This window comes from Moschus berezovskii, chromosome 6 (genome assembly GCF_049115385.1).
Source record: "Moschus berezovskii isolate FMDL1 chromosome 6, NW_MosBer_1.0, whole genome shotgun sequence".
NCBI lineage: Eukaryota > Metazoa > Chordata > Mammalia > Artiodactyla > Moschidae > Moschus > Moschus berezovskii.
In genome coordinates this window covers 34,432,523-34,457,874 of record NC_142465.1, presented here as the reverse complement: position 1 = coordinate 34,457,874, position 25,352 = coordinate 34,432,523, and the positions used below count along the sequence as shown (strand labels likewise).

The following is a 25,352-nucleotide window of genomic DNA, read 5'->3' as shown; positions in this document are numbered from 1 at the left end:
AGACAGGCATGGCCTCCTAAGCCCACACCAAGTAGATTTAGAAACTCGTGTCTCCATTTGTTCCATCTGTGTCCTGACTTCACAGAAGGGCACTCGCCTTTGCCCCCCAACCCCAGCCTGGTCACCCCTGGCTCTGACTTGTACTATCTTCTTTTGTTCTAAGTGTTGACGCTCATTATCAGTTACATATTTGTCCACGTCTCGGACTGAATGAAGGCTTACTGAGCCCTGACGTATGCCAGACACTAATCATGGCTGTCTCGGCAGGTCGACTCCCAGAGGGCAAGCTCAACATCTGGGGGATCCTCTGTAACTGGTGTCCAAGTCATGGGCCTGGTTCCAAAAATGAGTTGGGGAGGTGTGGGTTTTAGCAATGAGACAGAAAATTTAAAAAATAAACATCTCTCTATTTTATTAACAATGTACAGTTTGCTTACTGAAAGAGGAAAGTAGTGTTTCTCAAAGTTCTAGGATTACTTAGCAGGACCCAGAGAGTTTGTTTAAAAACAGTAGCTGGGAATCTGCTTTGGAACAAGTTTGAGAATCACTGACTAAAGCATGGAATGGGGCTGGGATTGTCTCGATCCTTCTGGCTTCTTAGGGTTCCAGGGAAGGACTCGTTTGACTTTCTATGAACAAGCTCAGCTAACTCCTCTGGGGTTCCTGTTCTTCCTTTCTTTGGGTCACTGAGGCACTGAAAGAGTTAATAGAGTTATGGGTTGGGGAGCAGCTAAGACATGGCCCCTGATATGTGAGTGCCCACCCAGCCTACCCAACTGTTTCGCTGGTCGACTCTGGAAGACCAGTCCAGGGCTGACCCAGATGTGGAACTGCTTAATATGACATTTCTGCCACATTCCAGGGGCTCTGCTTCTTTTCTTGTGAATTTTCCTCTTCTTTCACATCACAGACTTCTCCCTCTTTCCTCCCCTCACTGTTTCCTGCTCCTTCTTACCCATCCATGCTTCTCCACCACTATCTTGGTTTCCTTCCCAGAAACCAAGTTATAAGTCCTCTCCTCTGTCAGCACCACATTGGAAGTCTGCATGAGTCCCTGCTCGCTGCATCTTGGCACACACATGTGAACCTCTGTGTACTTTGTGCAGAAACAGGCTCTGAGCAAGGGAGGGCAGGGCAGTCTGAGTTGAGGTGAAGATTCTTCTCAGACTACAGACAGTGTCTAGAGTGTGCGGGCATGTAGCTGTCTTACCTGTCAGACAGAGAGCCCAGGGGAGACGTGTAAAACAAAGCAGAGAAAGATTCTGGAGAAGGGGGTCTGCTGGCCTTTGAGAGACTCAATCCCAAAGCCCGGGCGGAAGATGAAGAGCCCTTCCCCACATGCTGAGAAGACATCCCAGTGAGCCTTTGATGAGGCAGGTTGCCAGTGTCAAGCAAACGGGGAGAATGGCGCAGTTGGCCCGAGGTGGGTCCCAGTTAGGAGACTAGCCACTACTGTGAACTGGAGAGCACAGCCAGGGGAGCTGATGAGGCGGGCAGGGTCACAAAGGGGTGAGTGGCCTGGACCCACACAACAGGTGGACATGCAGATTTGAGGCAGGCTGGGGGCAGGCAGCCAAAAAGAGAGGATGCACTTTTGGGAGTGGAAGCAGCATATCTCCAGAGGCATATACACACAGAGAATTCACAAAGACAGCAGCACGACTACCAGCCCAGGGGCAGTAGGAGCCTGGGAAGCGGCAGAGAACTTGCGTTCAGGAGCAGCAGATTCTCAGGTCATAGAACCAAGATCCCAGGACAAGGCAGGCAGCACTGCCCTGAAATGTCGGGGATCGGCTTGACATCCAGGGAGGTGGTGCCCACCTGGCACGTGGGTAAAGAAGACAGAAGCAGCAGGGCTTGACTTCTACACCTGGTACTGTGATAAACTGAATACGCGCATGTGGAGTTAGAAAAGGAGGAAGAAAATTGTATTCACCTAAATTCCCCTGGAAAAGAGAAAGTCTTCGGTGGGAACAATATTTTGATTAAGTGCTTAAATCTGAAGCTGAGATCCCAGTGGAGGGCTGGGTGTGGGTGGAACAGCTCTGCGTGAGACAGGAAGGAGTTTTTGTGTTCTGCATGTTATATACAGAGAGAGGGGAAGACAGGAGGCTGCTCTGTGTGCTGTTCACTGTGAACCCCTGTCTCTGTCACCCTCCTAAATTTTCAGAAAGTTACTAACATCGTGAAGCGCATGGGGCCAAGTGGCGTGTGTATACTTGATATTTCTGTGCACGCATTTATGTGTGTCTGGAGAACAAAGGGGTCGGTGCCTCAGGTTGAAACAGATGCAGAGCAGAGCCCTGGCCCTGGCAGAGATGCAGAGAAGGAGCTCAGAGAGGAGAGACACCACTATGGGGGTGCAGGAGTTGAGGGCAAGTTTAGCCCAGTCTCAGCAGGGTGTGGTCCCAGTTGATTTCTGGGTTACTAAATTCTGCCACGCTGTTGTTTCGGTTATTCTCAATTCTGTTTGCTCAGTTCTGTTGTATCCAAATCAACTAACAACAGCAGCAACACACCCACACACTTGGAATCTCTTCAGGAACTGAAAACCAGGTATCTATGTACTAGGTCCCACTCCAGCACTCTTGCCTGGAGAATCCCAGGGACGGGGGAGCCTGGTGGGCTGCCGTCTGTGGGGTCGCACAGAGTCAGACACGACTGAAGCGACTGAGCAGCAGCAGCAGCAGCAGCATGTACTAGGTGGGCTATGTTGCTGTCCAGCTGGGGCTCTCAGGACCACTTCAGCGTGGTATCACAGCCGAGCACCAGCTTCCTCTGATGCTGCTGGGCCACCCTGTCTTCCCTCAGTCCCTGTCGTGAGGACGATGGCAGCACCAGCATCTTGCAGGCTTGGTTCCGGTTAGGTCTAGACTGGCAGGCATCAGTGCCCTCTCCCTGTCCAACTCATTCGTTCATTCATTCTTTTCTTGCAGGATCTTAGTTCCCTGTGTTCCTGTGCTAAGCTGTTTCAGTCACATCTGACTCATTGCAACCCCATGGACTATAGCCCGCCAGGCTCCTCTGTCCATGGGATTCTCTAGGCAAGAATACATGGGTTGCCATGCCTGCCTCCAGGGGATCTTCCTGATCCAGGGATTGAACCTGAGTCTCCTATATCGCCAGCATTGGCAGGCAAGTTCTTTACCACTAGGGTCACGTGGGAAGCCCCTTAGTTTCCTGACCAGGGATTAAACTAGGGCCCTGGCAAAGGAAGTGCCAAGTCCTAACCATTGGACTACCAGGGAATTCCTATTCCATTCAGAGATCTTTAGTTGGCGCATGGCCAGGGCCACAAGAGACAGCTGGCATTAATAATGTAGAAGGGTTCCTTGAAGAACCTTGAGTCTTCAAGCCAAGAGAGGCAGAGTTGAACCTTCCTAACCAGAAAAGCCTCCTGTTGGCCCACTGAGTCCCACTTCCCTCCCCTCAGCTGCTCTTCCCGGGGGCAGTTCTTGAAGGCAGTAAGGAAATGACAGTGCCAAAGATGGGCCCAGGTTTATCTTGAGATTTTTGGTCTCTCTCATCTGTCCATACCTGCACCTGGCTCACCTTGAGAACAACCCCCAGGCCTAGGGAAAGATACACTCTTGAGTAATTTACATGCAAGTCCCAGGAAATAAGTGGAAAGAAAAGACTTCCATCCTGGTCTTCTGAGATGCCATGTGGAGTCTTTGAGAGAACTAGAATGGTGTTGGTGTGGTGACCCAAGCTCATGGCTGATGAGGCAGGTAAGCATCTGTCTGTCTGATGTGGTACGCTAAGTGAAAGCGTTAGTCGCTCAGTTGTGTCCAACTCTTTGCTACTCTATGGACTGTAGTCCACCAGGCTCCTCTGTCCGTGGAATTCTCCAGGCAAGAATACTGGAGAATTCTTCTCCAAGGGAAACTTCCCAACCCGGGGATCAAACCTGGGTCTCCTGCATTGTGGGCAGATTCAATGTGTTACAGTAAGTGAGTCATTATTAATGTTTGGAAAGATATCTGTTGGGCGGTTGGACACAGGGAGTGTTTACTCTGGCCCATGGGCAGGTTTCCCTGAATCCAGACTGACCATCTGGCCTTGCACCTTACCGGGCCTTGAGGGACATCAAGCTTTTGTGGAAGGAGGACTGCACATCCAATGCCAACAGGCGGGGAATGTCTGGGAAACCTCCTAGCTGGTCCCAGGACAGGCTGGCGGGGGTCTTCTTTTCTATGGGGTAACTGGAGACAGCCACATCAACCTTCCACATGGCCTCCATCTGGTTCCCCTGTTGGCTGGGGTGTGAAGGTGGAAAGTGCAAAAAGAGATGAAGTTAGACTTACAGAAAGGGAGACAATGGGGAGCAACAAGCTCTCCAGGGTTTTCTTCCCTCCTCAGACAGTTGTCACCATCCTCCCAGCCACACCTCTTCCCTTCCCTACTCTCAGTCTCACCTCCCGGAGTCTCCTCTGATTGAGAGCTACTGGAAAGGTTGTGAGATAGCCCCTGTTCCTCCGAGACATGCCCCGGGGCTGAAGCCCTGACCCGGCCACACTAGGATGGTTGAGGTGTGGCTCACAGTGTCTCTCTTTGAGCCCAGCGGTCACAGGTGGGAAGGCTCAAGTTTATTTCTGTGGACGGACCAATGCTCGGGGTGGTTGTGAGTTCTCAGCTGTGGGTCCAAGGAGTCTCTCAGTTGCATAGTTTGAAACATACTTGGTCAGGCCGGCTCTTGAAACCCACACACCATACACATACACAAACCCTCATCTAGGCCAATGACCAGAATTGGGCAGGGGAGCTGAGCAGCTGGGCTCCTTGCAACTCATGGGTGAGCTTTGCTTGTCTGTGCCTTCACTGAGCTTCTGGTCCCCTCCCCATTCTGGTCACCCTTGCTCCCCGATTCCCTACTCACTCAGCCAGCTGCCCCCGGCTTCCATGCACCTACCGGGCCATCTGCTGAGGCACACGTGGCTGGTGCTTGGTCTTAAAGAGCTCCTGGGATCGCTTGCAGAAGGGGCTGCTGGAGTGGATGTGCCGCAGTAGGAATGGAGGAGGCTTGCTTTTCCTTGACTTCGGGGAGATGACCACAGGGATGTGCAGGTTAATGTTCCACTCCTTCTGGAGCTAAGCAAAACCAGCAGAGAGGCATCATCAGTGAGACAGGAATTTATCCTCTTTTTAAAGAATCCGCCTGCCAATGCAGGAGATGCAAGAGACACAGGTTTGATCCCTGGGTCAGAAAGATCCCCTGGAGGAGGGATGTTTACCCACTCCAGTATTCTTGCCTGGAAAATTCCAAGGTCAGAGGATCCTGGTGGGCTACAGTCCATGGAGTCACAAAGAGTTGGACACGACTGAGTGGCTGAGCACAGCCCAACACAACTACTGCCTGACTTGGGGTTTAGCAGAAAGGGGGAGGCCCAGGGGATCCCTCCAATTAGAGACCGCTGGGACTTCAGTGGATCACATTTCCTAGAAATGCCTTGAATTGCAATTTGCTGGTTTAGTTCCTGTTTTCTCCTTTGTTGTGGAGAATCCGGACAATGGGCAAAACAGCAAGGGAAAAACTAAAGGAAGCTAGAGCAGCTGGAACTGTGAAGACTCCTAGGGTTCACGACATGGGTCAGGTTGTGTCTGGAATGCTCTCTGTATCTAGTCATTCAGCCTCTGCCCTGGCCCTGGGCAAGGAGCTGGGGGAACCCTCACTGCCACCTGAAGAATTATGTATATATATGGTCCCTTTCCTTCTCAACCTCAAAACCAATTTAGTCAGTCAAGACACCTACAGGAGGTGATCAAGACTAGTATAAGGAGACAGGAAACTGATTTGGGTGATAGCTCCATGGCCAAGGCTCTTCCAACTGCCTTGACTCAACTTCCAATGCTAAATCCCTCAGGACACTGCTTCCCCCAGACTCTGACCATTGCTGCTCAGGATTCAGAGGGGTTACCTCTTGGCCCATCTTAGCAGATTCAGAGTCACTGCTAGCCATCAGCTAGCCTCCTGTGGACCATGTCAGCACTCGATGCTTTTCTGACCTTGGTAGCAAGAGAAAGAGTACAGGAAACTGAAGGCAGCCCTTAGAGAATAAAAATAGGTCAAACCCAATAGGAGTAAGACTCAGAATGACTTTTGACTCTCAACAGCAAAGCCACAACCAGGAAGGCAATGAACAGTGCCTTCAAAATTGTGAGAGAAAATGAATTCTAACCTAGACTTCTCTATACAGGCAAGCTGTCAACCACAGTTAAGGGTAGATATTAAGTGAAGACATTTTCAGACAACCAGGGTCTCAGTGATTCTACCTGCCAGCAACCCTTTGTCAATAAGTGACTGGAGGCGGTGCTCCACTAAAACAAGGGAGACCCAGCATTGGAAGCAGGGAGCTGTCTCCAGAGAGGAGTAAAGGGAGTCCGCAGCATGAGGGTGAAGAAGACAGCGGTGACCAAGCCTGGAGAGCAACCAGATCTGACAGGAGCTGGACAAGGAGACCCACGGGAGAAGGAGGATCTGAGCACAGAGCTGGACTGCAGGTTCTGGTTACCTCCTCTGCAGAAGAGGCTTCCTTCTCTAGCTCTTTTCTTTTTAAAATTTATTTATTTTTGGCTGCACTATGTGGCATGTGGGACCTTAGCTTCTCCTCCAGGGATTGAACCTGTGCCCCTTGCATTGCAAGCATGGAGTCTTTGCTGGACCACCAGGGAAGTCCCCTCCAGCTCTTTTTGAGGGTCCCTCAGATCCCCTGGAGAAGGGAAAGGTTACCCATTCCAGTATTCCGGCCTGGAGAATTCCATGGACTGTATCAGTTCAGTTCAGTTCAGTCGCTCAGTCGTGTCCGACTCTTTGTGACCCCATGAATCATAGCACGCCAGGCCTCCCTGTCCATCACCAACTCCCGGAGTTCATAGTCCAATACAATTCATGGGGTCGCAAAGAGTTGTACACAACTGAACGACTTTCCCTTTCTTCCCTCTCTTGCTCTCCCCCATATATGGAGATTGGAAAACTTGCCTTCCTTCTACTCAGACTGCCCCCTGCCTTTCCCTCTTCCTGGTTCAGAGGTTTTAATTTTAATATGTTCTCTGATTTCCCATCTGCTCTCCTGCCCCCAGGTACACCCCCACAGCCCCGTGGCTCCACCCTGGCCCTGTTCCTGCTGGCTGTGCTGACCCCTGAGAAGGTCGCCAGGTGCGAGGCCCACCTTGGGGAACATAATTGCCATGCTGCTCAGGCACTCTCGGTGCTTCTCCTCCAGGTCCTTCTGCTTGTCTGTCCACACCTGCAGCTGGAGTTTCTGCAGGTGGTCCACGTTTTCCAGGAAGAGGAAGAGGTTCTGGGCCTTGTAGGAAGCCCCAGCTTCTCTCACGACTTGTATATGGTTGATCACATCTTGGCTGGGAAGAGAGGGAAGCGATTTAGTGGGTGAAGGGGCCTCCTCCCGGCCCCTAGCTCTCTGTTAACCAGGGATGACTCTATGTGAGAACTGGGGAAAACGGGGAGCAGAGGTGAGATGGTATCAGGTAAGAAGCCTTGGGCTGGGCTGGAAACAGGAAGAGGAAGTAAGGTACATGGGGGAGTGTGGTAGGCGGGTTATGGGCAGGGCAGTAGGACAACAGGAAGACAGTAGGAAGACTCACAGAGGGACAGTAGTACTAAGTACTCTACCTCCCACACCTCAGGGTTGCCCAAGGCTCTGAGGCTGGGTGTCATGTGTAAGTTCCCCTCTCAGGGGCATCATGTCCAGGCCTGGGTGATTCTCCCCACCCCCTGCCCCGTGCTCCTTCTTTCTCGTTGGGTTTTGGCTCTGCCCACGGGTGTGAGTGGTGCCAATGGTTGCCAGGGAAGACTTACCGGAGGCTCTGGAAGTGTCTGTAGCAGATGTACTTGTGGCAGAGGCACCATAGCTTGAGCTCATTCAGCTCCATGGTGGTGGTGGTGAGCTCCAGAGCCTTACTGCGCAGATAGTGGGGCAGCCCCAGCGTGTCCTCCTCAGTCAGGAGCTGCAGATTCCTCCTCTGGGCCTCCATGTCCATATGGTATACCTTCTCCTTCAGAGTTACTGTGGCTGTATGCAAAGGGGGCTGGGTCACCCTTCGCGGGGATGGACCCGTGACAGGAAAGGAGGCCGATTTCTTGGGCTTCATGGGAAGCCGGTGGGCCTGTGGTTTCTGGGTAAACTCAGCTGAACTCATGGACCTCTTGTTTCTGGGGGTGGGCTGCTGGGTCTTAGGGGACCTGGGCACATGTGGCCTCCTGCCTTGAGCAGATTGGGCCCGGCTTGGGGGAGGTGTCAAAGATGCATCCTCCAAGTCCCTCCAGCGACTGATGGGCACAAAGATCCTCCTCTCTAGGTCCTCTCTCGGCTGCTCCAGCTCCCTCCACGGGCCCTTCGGCTCCTGGTCCAGTCTCAGCTGCTGCTCCCTTGCCACCTCCTCCACCGCCCACTGCCGCAGCTTCTGCTCATGCTCCTGCTCTAGCAGGGCCCACCTTTCCTGCCGCTGCAGCCACATCTCCTCCTCCTGCTGCCACTGCTGCCTCCGCCTCTCCCAGCTGAGCTCCTCTTCCCTGGCCTCTGCTTTGCTCTCCGAGGCCAACTTCCTCGACCTCTCTAGGGATAGCTGCTTCTGAAAATGGGGCTTAATTTGGGGTCCTTCCTTCTCCCAGGTCACTTCCTGGAAGTCCTTCTGGTCTTTGGCTCTGTCACCTAGGCTTTCTGCTGACAGTCTTTCCCATTTCTTAGGAAACATGTGATCCATGGAGGATGGCAACACAGGCTGAAGACTTTCAGCATCCTTGCTCCTGTACACATCTGCAATCCTTGAATCCATGGTCATGGTGGAAAGAGGCTGATCTGGTGAAGGCAGAGCACCACTGTCCCAGGCCATGGCCACAGGGCTTGGGGAATGTGGTGAAAACTGCTCCTCCTCCTTGGGTTCCTGTTGGGTTTCTTCCATGACTGTTTCTTTCTTTGGGAGGGCTTCTTTCTTGGCAGGGTCTGGGAACTCAACCAAGACCCTGACTAAGTCTTCTGCTTGACCTCCAGCGGACTGAATCTTCTTCAGCTGGAACTCTAGGGCATGCTTTATCAGGAGCAGGTCATGATACTTTCCCCCTAAAATTTCTATCTGCTTTAGTAGGGCATCTCTCTTACTCTCAAGGACCTGGAGGGACTTCTGGAAGTACAGCTTCTGGTTGCCGAGTTCTTTGGTCATCTCTATTTTCAGGTGCCTGTATTTGGCCTCCAGGCTCCTGTTCTCCTTGTGCTGGAGGATCAAGGCCTTATTGAGGTTCTCCACCACAGCAGACATGTACCTGATGGCCCTAACCTCCCCTTGGTTGAACATGGTGGAGTCCAGGAGCTCCTGTAACATGGACTTCACCTCGGAGACCTTTACACAGGTAGTGTGCTTGTCCTGCAGCATCTGCTCTGGGCTCAGGGGCTGAGGGCAGGATATCACTTTTTGTGGGCTCTGTTCCTGCCAGTCCTGCCAGAAGGTATGTTTGGACACTAGGAGAGGTAGAGAGAACAAAGACGATAAGCTCCCATGGATCCAAGGATTATACTGATTCTCCAGATCCTGCTTGGCCACGTTCCCATCCAGCCCTCTTAGGGCTTTGGTAATAAGGAGCTGGGGCATTACATGAGGCCAGGGGAGATACTGTCGGGAGAGGACTCTGTTGGGCTCAGATCTTACCTGTCAGGGTCTGTCAGCTCCATAGCACCTGTAGGGTCCAGAGGGGTCTAGACCTATTTGATCCAGTTCAACTCAATTCAATACACTCCCGATCCTCCATATTTCCCTGGAGCAGAGTTATTTTTATTATGCTGTTCCCGGTACCTACTTTGTGCCCCTTTCCTTTGTCCTTCAATGAGAGTGGAGCAAAGGGAAATGAGAGACTCGATGCCTCCTTTGGTGGCTATGAGGGAGAGAGGTAACACCTTTTCCATCACCTCGATCCATTCATCCAGGGCTTCCTCTTCCTCCTCACTCTTCCTGTTCTTGATCTCATAGGTCAGGCTGTCACCTGAGAGAGAGTGGGAGGTTCAGGCTAATAACAAGCTGTCCTCTATGGAGCCCCAAACAGCCCTATAGCATGGGGGTAACCCCAGCAGCCTTTGAGGTTAAATTAGTTTAACCTCTTATTAGCTGTATGATGTTGGGCAAATCACTTATTCCCCTGAGCCTTAGTATCCTTGCCAAAAAAGGGTTGGGTATGGATTAATGAGATAATACAAATGAAATGATTGTATGTACAATTTAATGCATACATATTAAATTGTATTGTTTAATTGTATTATTCAGACACAAGGCCAGGCATGTGTCTGACTTGTTATTTTTCTACACTCATTGCCTAGTCTAATTATTTATTCTATCTGGACAATTAAATGAATTAACTGTAGTCAACAGCTCTGCTTAGTTTCTGGAGGCAGCTGAAGAACTACTGAACTGAGCACTCCTCAGGAGCAGGGCAATGGGTTAGAGCATATGCTTATACCATCTTCCTCCAACACTGCAGCATCCATCACATCTCACACCAGACTGAGGTCTCTTGATGGAACAATTCTGATCCTAAGAGGGATAGCACTGGTTCCAGGGCTGCATGCAGCTGGTCCACACCCAAATGGCTATACCAGTTGCTTACAGCTGGCATCCATGCTCTTTGGCCTAGTATCCATTCAGTACTTTGAATATCACCCTTGAGTTCCTCTATGAAATAGCTAATGCTGCTGCTGCTGCTACTGCTGCTGCTGCTAAGTCACTTCAGTCGTGTCCAACTCTTTGTGACCCCATAGACGGAAGCCCACCAGGCTCCCCCGTCCCTGGGATTCTCCAGGCAAGAACACTGGAGTGGGTTGCCATTGCCTTCCCCAATGTGTGAAAGTGAAAAGTGAAAGTGAAGTCGCTCAGTCGTGTCCGACCCTTAGCGACCCCATGGACTGCAGCCCACCAGGCTCCTCCATCCATGGGATTTTCTAGGCAAGAGTACTGGAGTGGCTTGCCATTGCCTTCTGCGAAATATTATTAGTTCTAATACTTTTTTTGGTGGAAATAGCTAATATGCTCCACCAAAAAAAGTATTAGAACTAATAAATTCAATAAAGTTGCAGGACCTAAAATCAACACATAAAAATCAGTTGCATTTCCACACACTAACAATTAATTATCTAAAAAAGCAATAAAGAAAACAATCCCATTTACAAAGCATTAAAACAATAAAATATGTAGGAATAAATTTAACGGCAGTGTGTGAAAGATCTCTACAGTGAAAACCATAAGACATTAATGAAAGGAATTGAAGAAAACACATATAAATGGGAATATAACCCATGTTCATGGATCAAAAGAATTAATATTGTTAAAATGTCTATATTACCCCAAATCATCTATATATTCAGTGCAATCTCTATCAAAATCCTGTAGCATTTTCCACAGAACTAGGAGAACAATCTTAAAATTCATATGGAACCACAAAAGATCCCAAATAGCCAAAGCACTCTTGAGAAACAAAAACAAAGTTGGAAGCATCACACTACCTGATTTTAAGCTATATTACAAAGGAAATCAGTCTTGAATATTCATTGGAAGGACTGATGCTGAAGCTGAAACTCCAATACTTTGGCCATCTGATTCAAAGGAAGGACTCATTGGAAAAGACCCTAATGCTGGGAAAGATTGAAAGCAGGAGGAGAAGGGGATGACAGAGGATGAGATGGTTGGATGGCATCACCAACTTGATGGAGATGAGTTTGAGCAAGCTCTGGGAGTTGGTGATGGACAGGGAAGCCTGGTATGCTGTAGTCCATGGGATTACAAAGAGTCGGATATGGCTGAGTGACTGAACTGAACTGACAAAGCCATAGTAAACAAAACAGTGTGGCACTGACATGAAAACAGGCACATAGACAAATGGGACAGAATCAAGAGCTCAAAAATAAATCCATGCGTATACAGTCAGCTAATATTTGACAAGGGGACCAAGAACACTCAATGAAGAAAGGATAATCTCTTCAATAAGTGGTGTTGGTAAGCCTGTACATTCACATGCAAAAAAATTGGACTGCTGTCTTATGCCACTTACAAAAATTAACTTGGAAGGAATTAAACTTAAATATAAGCCCCTAAACCATAAAACTCCTAGAAGAAAACTTAGGGGAAAAACTTCTTGATATTCATCTTGGCAATGATTTTTTTTTTTTTGGATATGACATCAAAAGCAAGGCAACAAAAGCAAAAATAAATAAGTGGAACTACATCACACTAAAAAAGTTTCTGTACAGTAAAAGAAATGATCAACAAAGTGAAAAGGCTCAACCTACAGAATGGGAGAAAATATATGCAAACCATATATCTAATAAAGGGTTAATATCCAAAATATCTAAGAAACTCACAAAACTCAAAAGCAAAACAAAACAAATAATCTGATTAAAAATGGATAAAGGGGACTTCCCTGGTAGTCCAGTGATTAAGAAACCACCCTGCAAAATGCAGTTTCAATCTTTGGTCAGGGAACTAAGATCCCATATGCCTCAGAACAACTAAGCCTGAAAGCCCCAACTATGGAGCCTGCATGACACAGCAAAGATCCCTATGCAGTCAAACAAATAAATAAACATTTAAACATTAAAAAATGGACAAAGGATATGAATAGACATTTTTGCAAAGAAGATATACAAATAGCCAATGGGTATATGAAAAGGTGTTTAACATCACTCATCATCAGGGAAATGCAAATCAAAGTCACAATGAGATATTACCTCAGACCTGTGAGGATGGCATTATGTGAAAGATATGAGATAACAAGTATTGGTGAGGACACGAAGAAAAGGGGCCCTTGTGCACTGTTTGTGGGAGTGTAACTTGGTATAACCATTTTGGAAAACAGTATGGAGGTTCCTCAAAAAATTTAAAATAGAATAACCGTATAATCCAGCAATCCTACTTCTGGGTATAGAACCATAGGAAACAGAATCACTGTCTCCAAGAGATATCTGCATGCCCATGTTCAGTGAAGGCAATGTTACAAAAGTCAAGGCATTGGAAACAACCTAAGTGTCAGTCAGTGGAAGAACGGATAATGAAAATGTGGTATATATAATGAAATATAGATAGTCCCCAACTTATGACTTTTTGACTTTACAATATGAAAGTGATATGCATTCAGTAGAAATCTTTGAATTTTTATCTTTTCCCAAGCTAGCCGTATATGGTATGATACTCTCATGATGCTGGCACTAACAGAAAACTGCAGCTCTAAGTAGTCACACAATCACAGGAGTAAACAACAAATACACTTACAACCATCTGTATGTATACAGTCATCCTGTTTTTCACTTTCAGTATAGTCTTCAATAAATTATGTGAAATATCCAACACTTTAACATAAAATAGGCTTTGTGTTAGGTGATAAGCTAATGGAAGTGTTCTGAATAAGGTAGGCTAGACTAACCTGTTTGATAGGTTAAAATGAAAGTGCTAGTCACTCAATTGTGTCCAACTCTTTGGGACTCTGTGGACTGTAGCCCACCAGGCTGCTCTGTCCATGGAATTCTCCAGGCAAGAATACTGGAATGGGTAGCCATTCCCTTCTCCAGGGGATCTTCCCGACCCAGGGATAGAACCCAGGTCTCTATTGCAGGAGACAGATTGCAGGCAGATTCTTTACCATCTGAGCCACTAGGGAAGGTTAGATGTATGAATACATTTTTAATTTATGGTATTATAACTTACAATAGGGTTACTGGGATGTACACCCATCATAAGCTAAGGAAGATATATATTATTAAGTCACAACAAAGAAGGAAATCCTGCCACTTATGATGATATGGATGGACCTTGAGGGTATTACACTAAGTGAAATAAATCAGACAGGGAAATGGAAATAAAAAAATGTTTAACTGACAGAAACAGAGAGTAAATTGATGGTTATCAGAGGCTAGGAAGTGAGAGAAATGGGGAGATGTTGGTTAAAGGCACAAACTTTCAATTATAAGATGGATACATTCTGGGGATCTAAACTCAGCATGGTGACTACAGTTAACACTGTATTGTATGCAGGCACATCTGGTTTTACTGCTCTTTGCAAATATTGCTTTTTTAAAAACTGAAGGTTTGTGGAAACCCTGCATGGTCGGATGATTGTTAGCATTTTTTAGCAATAATGTATTTTCAATTAAGGTATGTACATTGTTTTCTTAGATATAATGCTATTGTACACTTAATAGACTACAGTATAATAAAAACATAACTTTTATATGCACTGGGAAACCAAGAAATTCTTAAGATTCACTTTATTGTGGTGGTCTGGAACTAAACCTGCAATATCCAATATCTGAAATTTGCTAAGAGAGAAGATCTTAAATGTTCTTACCATACACACAAAAAAGGGTAGCTGTGAGGTGATGTGTTATTGTGATAATCACTTCACTGCATACATATATATATAAAATAATCACATGTACACTTTACATTTATACAATGTTGTTTGTCAATTATATCTCAATAAAGCTGGAAAAAGAAAATAGTGTGAGTTTGCATTTAGTTTCTGTCTTGATAACAAATGAGATGTAATAATGAACCCATGACTTAGGCTTCATCACATAGGCATCTAATGTCATAATCTGTTATGTTTTGGACAATGACACATTTGCCTCTCTGATGTGCTATGTCATGAGTGGGAGATGTTTTCACTGGAGAGGCACTGAGATGTATTCTTTGCTCCTTCTGCACCCACCACCCTGCCCTTCCCTCCCAGCAAAGGCTGACCTAGGGTGGGGAAAGGAGGAGGTTGAGTGAGCTGGAACCAGAGTCACTAGGGGAAGGAACCCACCCTTAGGACTGCACCCAGCCTGCAAACTTACCCCAGTCACCTAGCCAGTGAAGAATTTCATACAAGTGCTTCTCTTTAGTCTTAGCATCTTTGGAGAAGGAGGAAATTTTCTCCAGCAAGAGGAATCTGTTCTTGCCCTTTTGTTCTGGCTGGGGAGGTTTTGCCTTTTTTTTAAAATCATATCCTAATTCTTCCTGGAAGCGGTTGATGACACAGTTGACATTGTCCAAGATTTCTGAGAGCTGGGAAGAAATATTCTACACGGGAAGCAGCAGATTGTAGTGTTTAGGAATGTAAACTCTGGCACCAGATGCCATGTCCTAGTCATGTGATCTTAGACAAGGCAGCTAACCTCTTGGGGCCTCAGTTTTCTTATTTGTAAAGTGGGGATCATTACAATAACTATGTCACAGAGTTTTAGTAAAGATTAAATGAGCCAGTATTTGTAAAGCACTTAGGTCAGCACCTGGCACAAAAAGTAAGTGTTAGCTTTAATTACTCTCATTTCAATTATTAAGACCAGGTTAGGGAGAGAATACTAAACATTTACAGTGAACATTTCTTCAGAATTCCAGAATTTGCCAGGGACTTCTGGACATCTCTCCTCACAAGGATCCAGAGGCAACAGACTAGGAAAATGAGGCCTCAAGAAACCCAAGGATCAGAAAAGTGAAAGTCCCTCAGTTGTGTCTGACTCTTTGTGACCCCATGGACTATACAGTTCATGGAATTCTCCAGGCAAGAATACTGGAGTGGGTAGCCTTTCCCTTCTCAAGGGGATCTTTCCCACCCAGGGATCGAACCTGGGTCTCCTACATTGCAGGCAGATTCTTTACCAGCTGAGCCACGAGGGAAGCAAGGATCAGAGGTTTCCATTAAAAAATGCAACAGAGGCTCATGTGCAGGATGATTAGAATCTTTGGCTATTTCCCTGTGAGTTTGTAGGGCCCAACTTGGGGAGATTCTGATAGGTTGTCAAGAACAGACCTGAAATCATGAACTCTGGGCCCCTTCTGCCCTAGTAGGACCCACCACCATGGTCTCAGGGCCATCCTAGGGCTTCTCTTGGGGTGTCCTCTTCCTGGACTCATTGCTGGCCTCAGGGGGCACGGTTTGATTCCAGCTCACCCTCCAGAGGCCAATCTAGGAGGTGAATATTTTGCACTAAGCTATCCACAAACCCAGCTTGCTGAGGATCCTAGGACCCACAGGGGCCCAGAGCTGGAATCTTGCCCAAATCTGGCATCAGTCCCTGGCCTCCCCATCAGACCCCAACAGAAAGGTGACATTTTCATCTCAGGGGTTACCTCCTGAGCCCGAGTTAGCTGGGCAGCCTCGATCCTTGAGATGATGGCTTTCACTGACGCAGGAGTCACTAACTGTGGGGGTTTATCTTTCTCCATCTTGGATCACTCTGTCAGTCACAAAGACGTCCTGTGTCTCTGGTGCAGGGGCCTAAACACACAGTTTTGGCTGCTTGGGGGTTAAGGACTCCAGAGTAGATCCTGACCCCTCTTCCTAGCTGCAGCTCCCTGTAACTGCCAGATGACAGGTTCCAACTGACCTTCTTTCTTCCAATGACATCATCAGGTTGATTGGAAGAATGACTCCCTGTCATCTATCTGCTTGATTATCTAGCTTTTTATCCATATCCATCACATAATATATATTAACTTGGCCTATTGCTTTTTAAAAAATCATTAAATGTTATACTCCCAAACTAATATTAATAGCTAAAAGTAGGAAAAAAAATTAGAAAAAGTTATTTTCCCAATGAGGTTTTTTAAAAAATTACAACCAACCAATAACTAATGGGAATATATTTCAATTTACACCAAGAGTCAGGGCTTAATCAATACTTTCACTGAAGATAATCATCATTACCAGAGGCCTTTTTAAAACAAATGATTAAAATGGACACTGTTTCATGCCCAGGACTAGAACTTTGCCTGGTATATAATAGGCACTTAATAAACATTTGTCAAATTAATGAATATGTAAGAAAAATACATGTATGTGCAAATTATCCTTCCATGTTACTGAAACATTTAACAGATAGGAATTAAACATTGTAAGTTCAGTTCTCAGCAGTGCCTTAGCCACTTAAAAACATGTCACCAGACACCCACCTGTCTTTTACATACTATCATTCATTCACTATGGGCTTCCCCTATGGCTCAAGCTTATTCAAAGTTAATTCTTTCATTGTCTCATTCAAGCAATGAACACTTATTGGTAACATTTAATGTTTCAGGCATGGAGCTAGGTGCTAGAAATACAGAAGAGTGAGACCTAGTTCTGCCTTTGAGGTACTCACATCCTGCTTTATGGATTCCTATATATACATCTGGCACTGGATCCCTTTAATCCCTTGTGATTTCAGAGCGTGTTGTAGTTTACAAATAACTTATTCATCCTTACAAACATGTTTTAGAGCCAGCTGAGGCTCAGAGTTATGAGATTTATCTAAAGTTATAGAGCTGGCAAGTACAGAATCAGGACATCAACCTGCTTTTCTGATTCCCCGTCTGGGGTCCTTTCCTCTTTTTTCCTTTCTCTCCCTCTCTACTTTTTCTTTCTTTTAAAGATGATCATGCTGCTGCTGCTGCTGCTGCTGCTGCTAAGTCACTTCAGTCGTGTCCGACTGTGTGTGACCCCATAGACAGAAGCCCACCAGGCTCCCCCGTCCCTGGGATTCTCCAGGCAAGAACACTGGGGTGGGTTGCCATTTCCTTCTCCAATGTGTGAAAGTGAAAAGTGAAAGTGAAATCACTCAGTCGTGTCCGACTCTTAGCTACCCTATGGATTGCAGCCTACCAGGCTCCTCCATCCATGGGATTTTCCAGGCAAGAGTACTGGAGTGGGGTGCCATTGCCTTCTCCAAAGCTTAAGATTAGAATCATACAAAATCTGTTCTCAGATCACAATGGAATTAAACCATAAGCCAAAAATTAAGAGATATCTGGGAAAATTCCCAAATGTTTACAAATTAAACAACACACTTCTATAGAACTCATGAATCAAAGAAGAAATGACAAAGAGAATTATGAAATATTTTGAACTGATTGAAAATGGAAACTTGACATATTAAAATTTGTAGGATGCTGCTAAAGCAGTGCTTAGAGTAAGAAACTAGATAAGTAATTACAGAGAAACTGAAGCAGAAGGGAATCATATGGATAAGAGTAAATAAATAAAACAAAACAAACAAAGAAGGATAGAGAAAATCAATGAAATCACCCAAATCTGGTTCTTTGAAAAGATTAATGAATTGGTAAAGCTTGAGTGTACTCCGGGAGTTGGTGATGGACAGAGAGGCCTGGCGTGCTGTGATTCATGGGGTCGCGGAGAGTCGGACACGACTGAGCGACTGAAATGAACTGAACTGAACTGAACTGAAAGCTCTATCCAGCTTTTACCTGGGGGGGAAAAAGACATAATTTACCAACATCAGGAATAATAAAGAGGACATCACTACAGACTCTACAGTGGAAAATAATGAGAGTATTATGAAAAAACTTTATGCCAAGAAACTTGATAAATTAGATGAAACAGACAAATTCCTTGAAGGATACAACCTATTAAAGCTCAATAAGAAAGCAAAACCCTGAAAAACCCTATATCTACTAAAGAAATTATAATTAAAAACCTTTCCCTTAAGGAAGACTCCAGCCCCAGATAACTTCATTGGTAAATTTTGCCAAAGATTTAAGGAAAACATAATACAAGTCTAGATACAGTCTTTGAGAAAGTTGAACAGTAATGGAATACTTCTCAAATCATTTTAAGCAGTTAGCATTCAGTTCAGTTCAGTTCAGTGGCTCAGTCGTGTCCGACTCTTTGCGACCCCATGAATTGCAGCATGCCAGGCCTCCCTGTCTATCACCAACTCCCAGAATTCACTCAAACTCATGTCCATTGAGTCGGTGATGCCATCCAGCCATCTCATTCTCTGCCGTCCCCTTCTCCTCCTGCCTGCAACCCCTCCCAGCATCAGAGTCTTTTCCAGTGAGTCAATTCTTCACATAAGGTGGCCAAAGTATTGGAGTTTCAGCTTTAGCATCAGCCCTTCCAATGAACACCTAGGACTGATCTCCTTTAGAATGAACTGGTTGGATCTCCTTGCAGTCCAAGGGACTCTCAAGAGTCTTCTCCAACACCACAGTTCAAAAGCATCAATTCTTTGGCGCTCAGCTTTCTTCACAGTCCAACTCTCACATCCGTACATGACCATTGGAAAAACCATAGCATTATCTTGCTACAAAAACAAGATAGAATATTACAAAAGCACAGACCTGATATAGACATAAAGGAAAATAAAACAGAAGCCCTTGACAGGAAAAAAATTATTTGCAAACATGTATTTGGTAAAGGACTTGTATCCAGAATATATCAAGAACCACTATGACTCAATTACGAAAAGGAAAACAATCCAGTTGTTAAATGGGTAGAAGATGTGAATAGGCACATCACTGAAGATATTCAGGGGCTTCCCTGGTGGTCCAGTGGTTAAGAATTCACCTGCCAATGCAGAGGATACGGTTTGATCCCTGGTCTAGGAAGATCCCACAGGCCAAGAGGTAACTAAGACTGTGCGCCACAACTACTGAGCCTGTGCTACAGAGCCTGGGAACCAGAACTACTGAGGTTCACACAAAGAGAAGCCATCCGCGATGAGAAGCCCGCACCACAACAGAGCAGTCCCTGCTTGCTGCCACTAGAGAAAGGCTGCGTGGAGCACAAGACCCAGCACAGCCAAAAACAAATAAATAGATCTTAAAAAAAAGGAGGTTCTCAAAAGGTAAATAGCACTAAAAAGATTCTCCACATCATTAGTCATTAGGGAAATACACTCAAAACCACAACTTGTTAACCACAATAAAAAGTGTGAGCACACTAAGTGTTGAGGAGGATGTTGGAATGTGAAACCCTCATTTATTACTGGTGAGGATGTAAAATGGTATGGCCACTTTAGAAAGCTGTTTGGCAGGTTTTTTTTTTTAATTAAATATGTATTCCATACAATTCAGCAAGCCCATTCCTAAGTATTCACCCAAGATAAATTAAAACATATCCATACAAAGACCTATACACAAATATTCATAAACAGCTCTATTTGTTATAGCTCAAAACTATAAGCAACCTAAATGTCCATTAACTGGTAAATGGATAAACAATGAAATGTACCACTTCATAGTTTTAAAAAGGAATGAACTAGTGATACATGCAATAACATGGATAATCTCAAAAGCTTTACAGGAAGCAAAAGAAGGCAGACACACACTACTGCAAACTATATAATTCCACTTACATGAAATTCTAGAAATGCAAAAGTACTGTGACAGAAAGGAGGCTAGCTGATGCCAGGAGCCAGGTGAGGGAGGTTCAGCTGACGGCAAAATGGAACAGAGGCCTCTGAGGAAAGGACCGTTTTATGTCATGATTAATTCACTGCACCCTACACTTCAAATTGGTGAATTTTATTATGGGTAAACTGTATATCAATAAAGCTGATTTTTAAAAAATTATTTATTTATTTGGGTGTACTGGGTCTTAGTTGCTGTGTGTGGGCTCTAGTTCCTCAATAACTAGGGATCAAACGCAGGCCCCTTGCATTGGGAGTGCAGAGTCTTAGCCATTGGACCACAGGGGAAATCCCAAAGTGGACTTTTATCTATTTTTTTAAACTTTAAAAATCATTTATTTTTGACTGCTCTGGGTCTTTGTTGTCACGCACGGCCTTTCTCTAGTTGAGGTGCATGAGAACATCGCAATGGCTTCTTCTGTTGCGGAGCATGGGCTCTACGAGGTGAAGGCTCAGTAAAGGCTTCAGAGACATCCCCCAAACTGATTTTTTAAAATGTAATGTTCTATAATGTTCAGGGCTGTGGAGGGATTATGGGCAGACAGCACAAAGGACTGGAAGTTAGTCAGGAGGGTATAAGGAAAGAACTCTTTCTCTTTTCTCAGGTGGCAAGTCTTCCCTATTTCATTCCCTTTACCACTGGAGCTAGACACTTCCTCCTCCAAGCCCCTCTCCCATGCAAGCCAATAGCAGAACCTTCACCACAGTTCAAGGGTCACACTAGTTGATCACCAGCTCAAAAGAGATATTTGCAAAGCTTTAAAAAAGCAGCTGGGGGCTTCCCTAGTGGCTCAGTGGTTAAGAATCCGCTTGACGATGCAGGAGACACCGGTTCGATCCCTGGTCCAGGAAGATCCTACATGCCAAGGAGCAACAAAGCCCGTGCGCCACAACTACTGAGCTTGTGCTCTAGAGTCTGGGAGCTGCAACTATTGAAGCCCACATGCCCGAAAGCCCTTACTCTGCAACAAGAGAACCCACTGCGATGAGAAGCCTGTGCACCACAACTAGAGAGTAGTTCCCGTTTGCCACAACTAGGGAAAAGTCTGCACAGCAATGAAGACCCAGAACAGTCAAAATAAATAAAAATACATAAAATTATTTTAAAAAACCCAGCCGACCCTCTTCAGCAAGCAAAGCCTTTTGTAGAACTTCACTATCTAGAACAGATACAAACAATGTCTTATTAGAACACATTTGTAAGTTCAACTTCATATCTCTGTGTTATAAAATCATTCAATGTCTGTTTTGACAAACCCAAAAATTTGAAATGCAGGACATTTGAGTGTTCATATTTTTAGGCTGCTGTTTTACAAACAGTCAAAAGATATTTAAAGTTTCTGGGTAAAAATGGTAGATTGAACACATGTATCTAATTTTGCTCTACTAAAAATACACTAAAACTATAGCAAAGGGATTTGTTTTTTAGGGCATAAATGCACAAAGACAGGAAAACAAGAGAGGAGACAAGAGTGAAATACTTTAGGAAGCTAGATGAGTGGTTTCTGACAGAACAGAGAAGGATGAATCCTAGGACTGTAGTGCGGCAACCATATGGCAAATGGAATTGGTCGTGCCAGACTGCTGACCACCCCGAGAAGGCAGGCCTAAAGATGGGACTCCAGAGGTTCCCTGTGGTGAAGTCCTTGGAGACAAGTCCACTCATGTACCTAAGCCCACACAGCACAAATGCTTCTAACTGGGATTTTGGTAACCCATCCTTAATGTGAGCAGACAACAAAGGATTATAAGAGCAAAGAATACACATGAAAGAAACCAAAATCACAGAAAAAGAAATTTAGAAAAAACAACAATTATGTGAAAGAAGAAAATTTAAACCAAAGGATCATTAATAGTGTCAGAGATGTGTGCCTGTGCTCAGTGGTGTCTGACTCTTCGAGACCTCATGGACTGTAGGCCACTGGGCTCCTCTGTCCATGGGATTTCCCAGGCAAGAACATTGGAGTGGGTTGCCATTTCCTTTTCCATCTAAATTATAGGAGTCACAAAAAGAAATGAGAGAAAATGGAAGGGAGGAAATCACAAATGGGATGATTCAAGATTATTTCCCAGGGGACCTCCCTGGTGGTCCATGGCTAAGATTCCATGCTCCCAATGCAGGGGGCCTGGGTTCGATCCCTGGTTGGGGAACTAGATCCCACCCACATGCCACATCTAAGAGTCCGCATGCCACAACTAAAGATCCCTTATGCTGCAACGAAGACCTAGTGCAGTCAAATAAATAAATGCAATTCTAAGAAAGACTGTTTCCCAGAAGTCATTGAGTGCCCAGCACTACAAGTAGCCTCTCCCGGACATATCACTGTCATTTCAGAAAACTGAAGACAAGGAGAGGTTCAGAGGGAGGGGGAAAGTCACTTATGAAGGATAAGGAGTTAAAAGACTTCAGACATCTCAAGAGCAGTGATAGAAGCTAGAAAGTAATATCACAATGCCATCATAATTTCAAAGAAATTCAGGCCCAGCCAAACAAAACAGCAAGTGTCAGAAGAGAATAATGGTAATGTCAAATGTACAGTTTCCAAATAATTTACCTTCTCCTTTCTGAGGAAGCTTCTAGAAGATGGTCTCCTCAAGAGGGAATAAGTTAAAAGAGAGAAAGATATAGAAAATGGCAAATAAAAGACCTAACAAAGGAGAGAGGCAAAGAAAATGCCTAGAGAGATGAGAAAGGAGATGCTAGGCGCAGCAAGGGGATGGGAGGATGAACATTGGAGCAGGTCAGGAGGCTCCAGATGTCATCAAGAAGGTGAAATTGATAGGCTATCTCCTGTATCTATACATTCTGAGAAGAGATTTAGGCAACTTCGGGAAGATTCTGAGGCAGATTTTGTGATAAACACATAGAAAACTAAACAAATGAAAAAAACAAGATAAGTACTAATTCTGCTGCTGCTGCTGCTGCTGCTAGGAAACACAAAAAGTGCAGGAAGGGAAGAGTAATCAAAGTTTCTCACAAGGCTCAATTGTGAATAGCATATGCAGTCACAGCATCATAAGAACTGAAAATTGAACTAACAAAAATCATCAAATTTAATTTGGCAGATAGGAGATAAGAAGAAGGTATGAGCAATGGGGAGGGAGGAAGGGGAAAGAGTTAAATCCTCAATACTGCCCCTATTATTTGTGGGGCCTTCAACAAGATTACAGTTGGAGACTCACACTACATATCTAAATGTTACAAACTAAGGCAACACACTGTTAAAGAAAACACCTTCTAAACTCCTAACTTAACAAATAAACTTTCCTAAGGACCTACCTAAAAGGCCAGGCTCTAAATTACAATTTTGGGAATCCTGGGTTCTACAGTAGAAAATAACAGCCCCTAGCCTCTGACTCTTGCCTGACCCCCTTCCTTTCTGCCATTGCATCTGTCCTGCAATGAGAGAGCCTTGCATAAGGTCCTGTGGACACCCCAGCTTGTGCTCATTCCTCTTGCTTGAATAGCTGCTCCCTGGCTACCCCTCAGTCCTAGGAATGCCCATATGATCAGCATGGTCTCTCTGGGGAGGAAAGACCCAAGGAGGAAGCTGGTGCAGGCCCAGGAAGCAAGCTGGGCAGGGAACCCCAGGGTCCCAGGTATTCAGAATATCATATATTAGAGGGTAAGTGGGCTTTGGGTCTGGAGGAGGGCATGGCAACTCACTCCAGTATTCTTGCCTGGAGAATCACTTGGACAGAGGAGCCTGGCAGGCTACAGTCCATAGGGTTGCACAGAGTCCGACACCACTGACGCGACTTAGCACACAAGAAAAGGCTTTGGGTAGGCACATCCCCTTGGATGCCTCACCCTGAGGGGAGGGGTACAGCTGGAGGAGGGTCAGAGGTATGAAGATAAATGCCAGAAGAAACAGTTAAAAGAGCTGAATATGGCTGCTTCCCAGGAGGTAGAGATGATGGACGAAGGGCTCTGCTGTGTCTATGTATTCTTAAAAATTATCTCATTAAAAAAAACTGTAAAAATAAAATATGATTGATAAAAGTTTATGGAGCCCCCGAACCATTCTACTATGCCTACTACTGCTGCTGCTGCTAAGTCACTACAGTCATGTCCGATTCTGTGCGGCCCCATAGACAGCAGCCCATCAGGCTCCCCAGTCCCTGGGGTTCTCCAGGCAAGAACACTGGCGTGGGTTGCCATTTCTTTCTCCAATACATGAAAATGAAAAGTGAAAGTGAAGTTGCTCAGTCATGTCCCACTTAGCGACCCCATGGACTGCACCCTACCAGGCTCCTCTGTTCATGGGATTTTCCAGGCAAGAGTACTGGAGTGGGTTGCCGTTTCCTTCTCCATCTGCTATGCCTAGAGGTCTCAATAATAATATTTGAAAGCAACAGGACTAGGCCCTCGTTTGAGGCCATCTAGTCCGAAGCGACTTAGCAGCAGCAGCATTACAATGAAAACCACATGGTTTGAGAATTCCCTGGTCGTCCAGTGGTTAGGGTCATCCCTTCCACTACAGCCGGCAGAGATTCCAACCCTGGCTCTGGAACTAAGATCCCCACAGGCTGTATGCTGCCAAAAACACACTCCCAAACCAACTCCCTCCTAATGAAATTTCTCTCCGCAGTGGCCTTAAGAATGACTCGCTCCTCCTTTCCTCCTGTTTGTCACCTTTAGAACTTCTACTTCCTATTGGTTGTTTTCCTATCTCTCACCTGCTAGGCTCTCAGCTTCTGGCAATCGGACCCAGGTGGAAGTTCTTTGTGTCTTCAAGATCTAGCACAGTACCAAGCACTGAGCACAGGCTCAGCTGCTGCTGCTGCTGCTAAGTCGCTTCAGTCGTGTCCAACTCTGTGCGACCCCATAGACGGCAGCCCACCAGGCTCCACGGTCCCTGGGATTCTCCAGGGAAGAACACTGGAGTGGGTTGTCATTGCCTTCTCCGACAGGCTCAGCTAAGTGTGGATAAATAAAGAAAAGAGGAAACACCTTTACCTGGGCTTTGGAGGGAAGGTGTTCCACCTTTCTGCACACAAATGCCTGGAGCTCTGTAAGTTACTAGCCCTGAGACCTTGAACAGTCATTAAATAGCTTTAGGTTATGATTCCTTTATCTGTGCAACGTAATATCTATGTCACATCTTTATTCCTAAAATGAATTGGGCCCCTCACCTCACTGTCTTTACCACACGGTGGGAGCCAATCTCAAATACAGCAACACCGGAG

The 25,352-nt window shown here is 45.6% G+C and overlaps 1 protein-coding gene across 1 annotated transcript; it reads right to left on the bottom strand.

Moving 5' to 3' along the window:
* Positions 1–544: 544 nt before the first annotated feature.
* Positions 545–16,200, bottom strand: FAM186B (family with sequence similarity 186 member B). The gene is given in 9 exon segments (XM_055396401.2): positions 545–660; positions 663–694; positions 4,074–4,259; positions 4,913–5,091; positions 7,170–7,362; positions 7,820–9,476; positions 9,812–9,994; positions 14,829–15,054; positions 16,105–16,200. Coding segments are annotated over 9 exon segments (2,868 nt in total).
* Between the last annotated feature and the right edge of the window lie 9,152 nt (positions 16,201–25,352).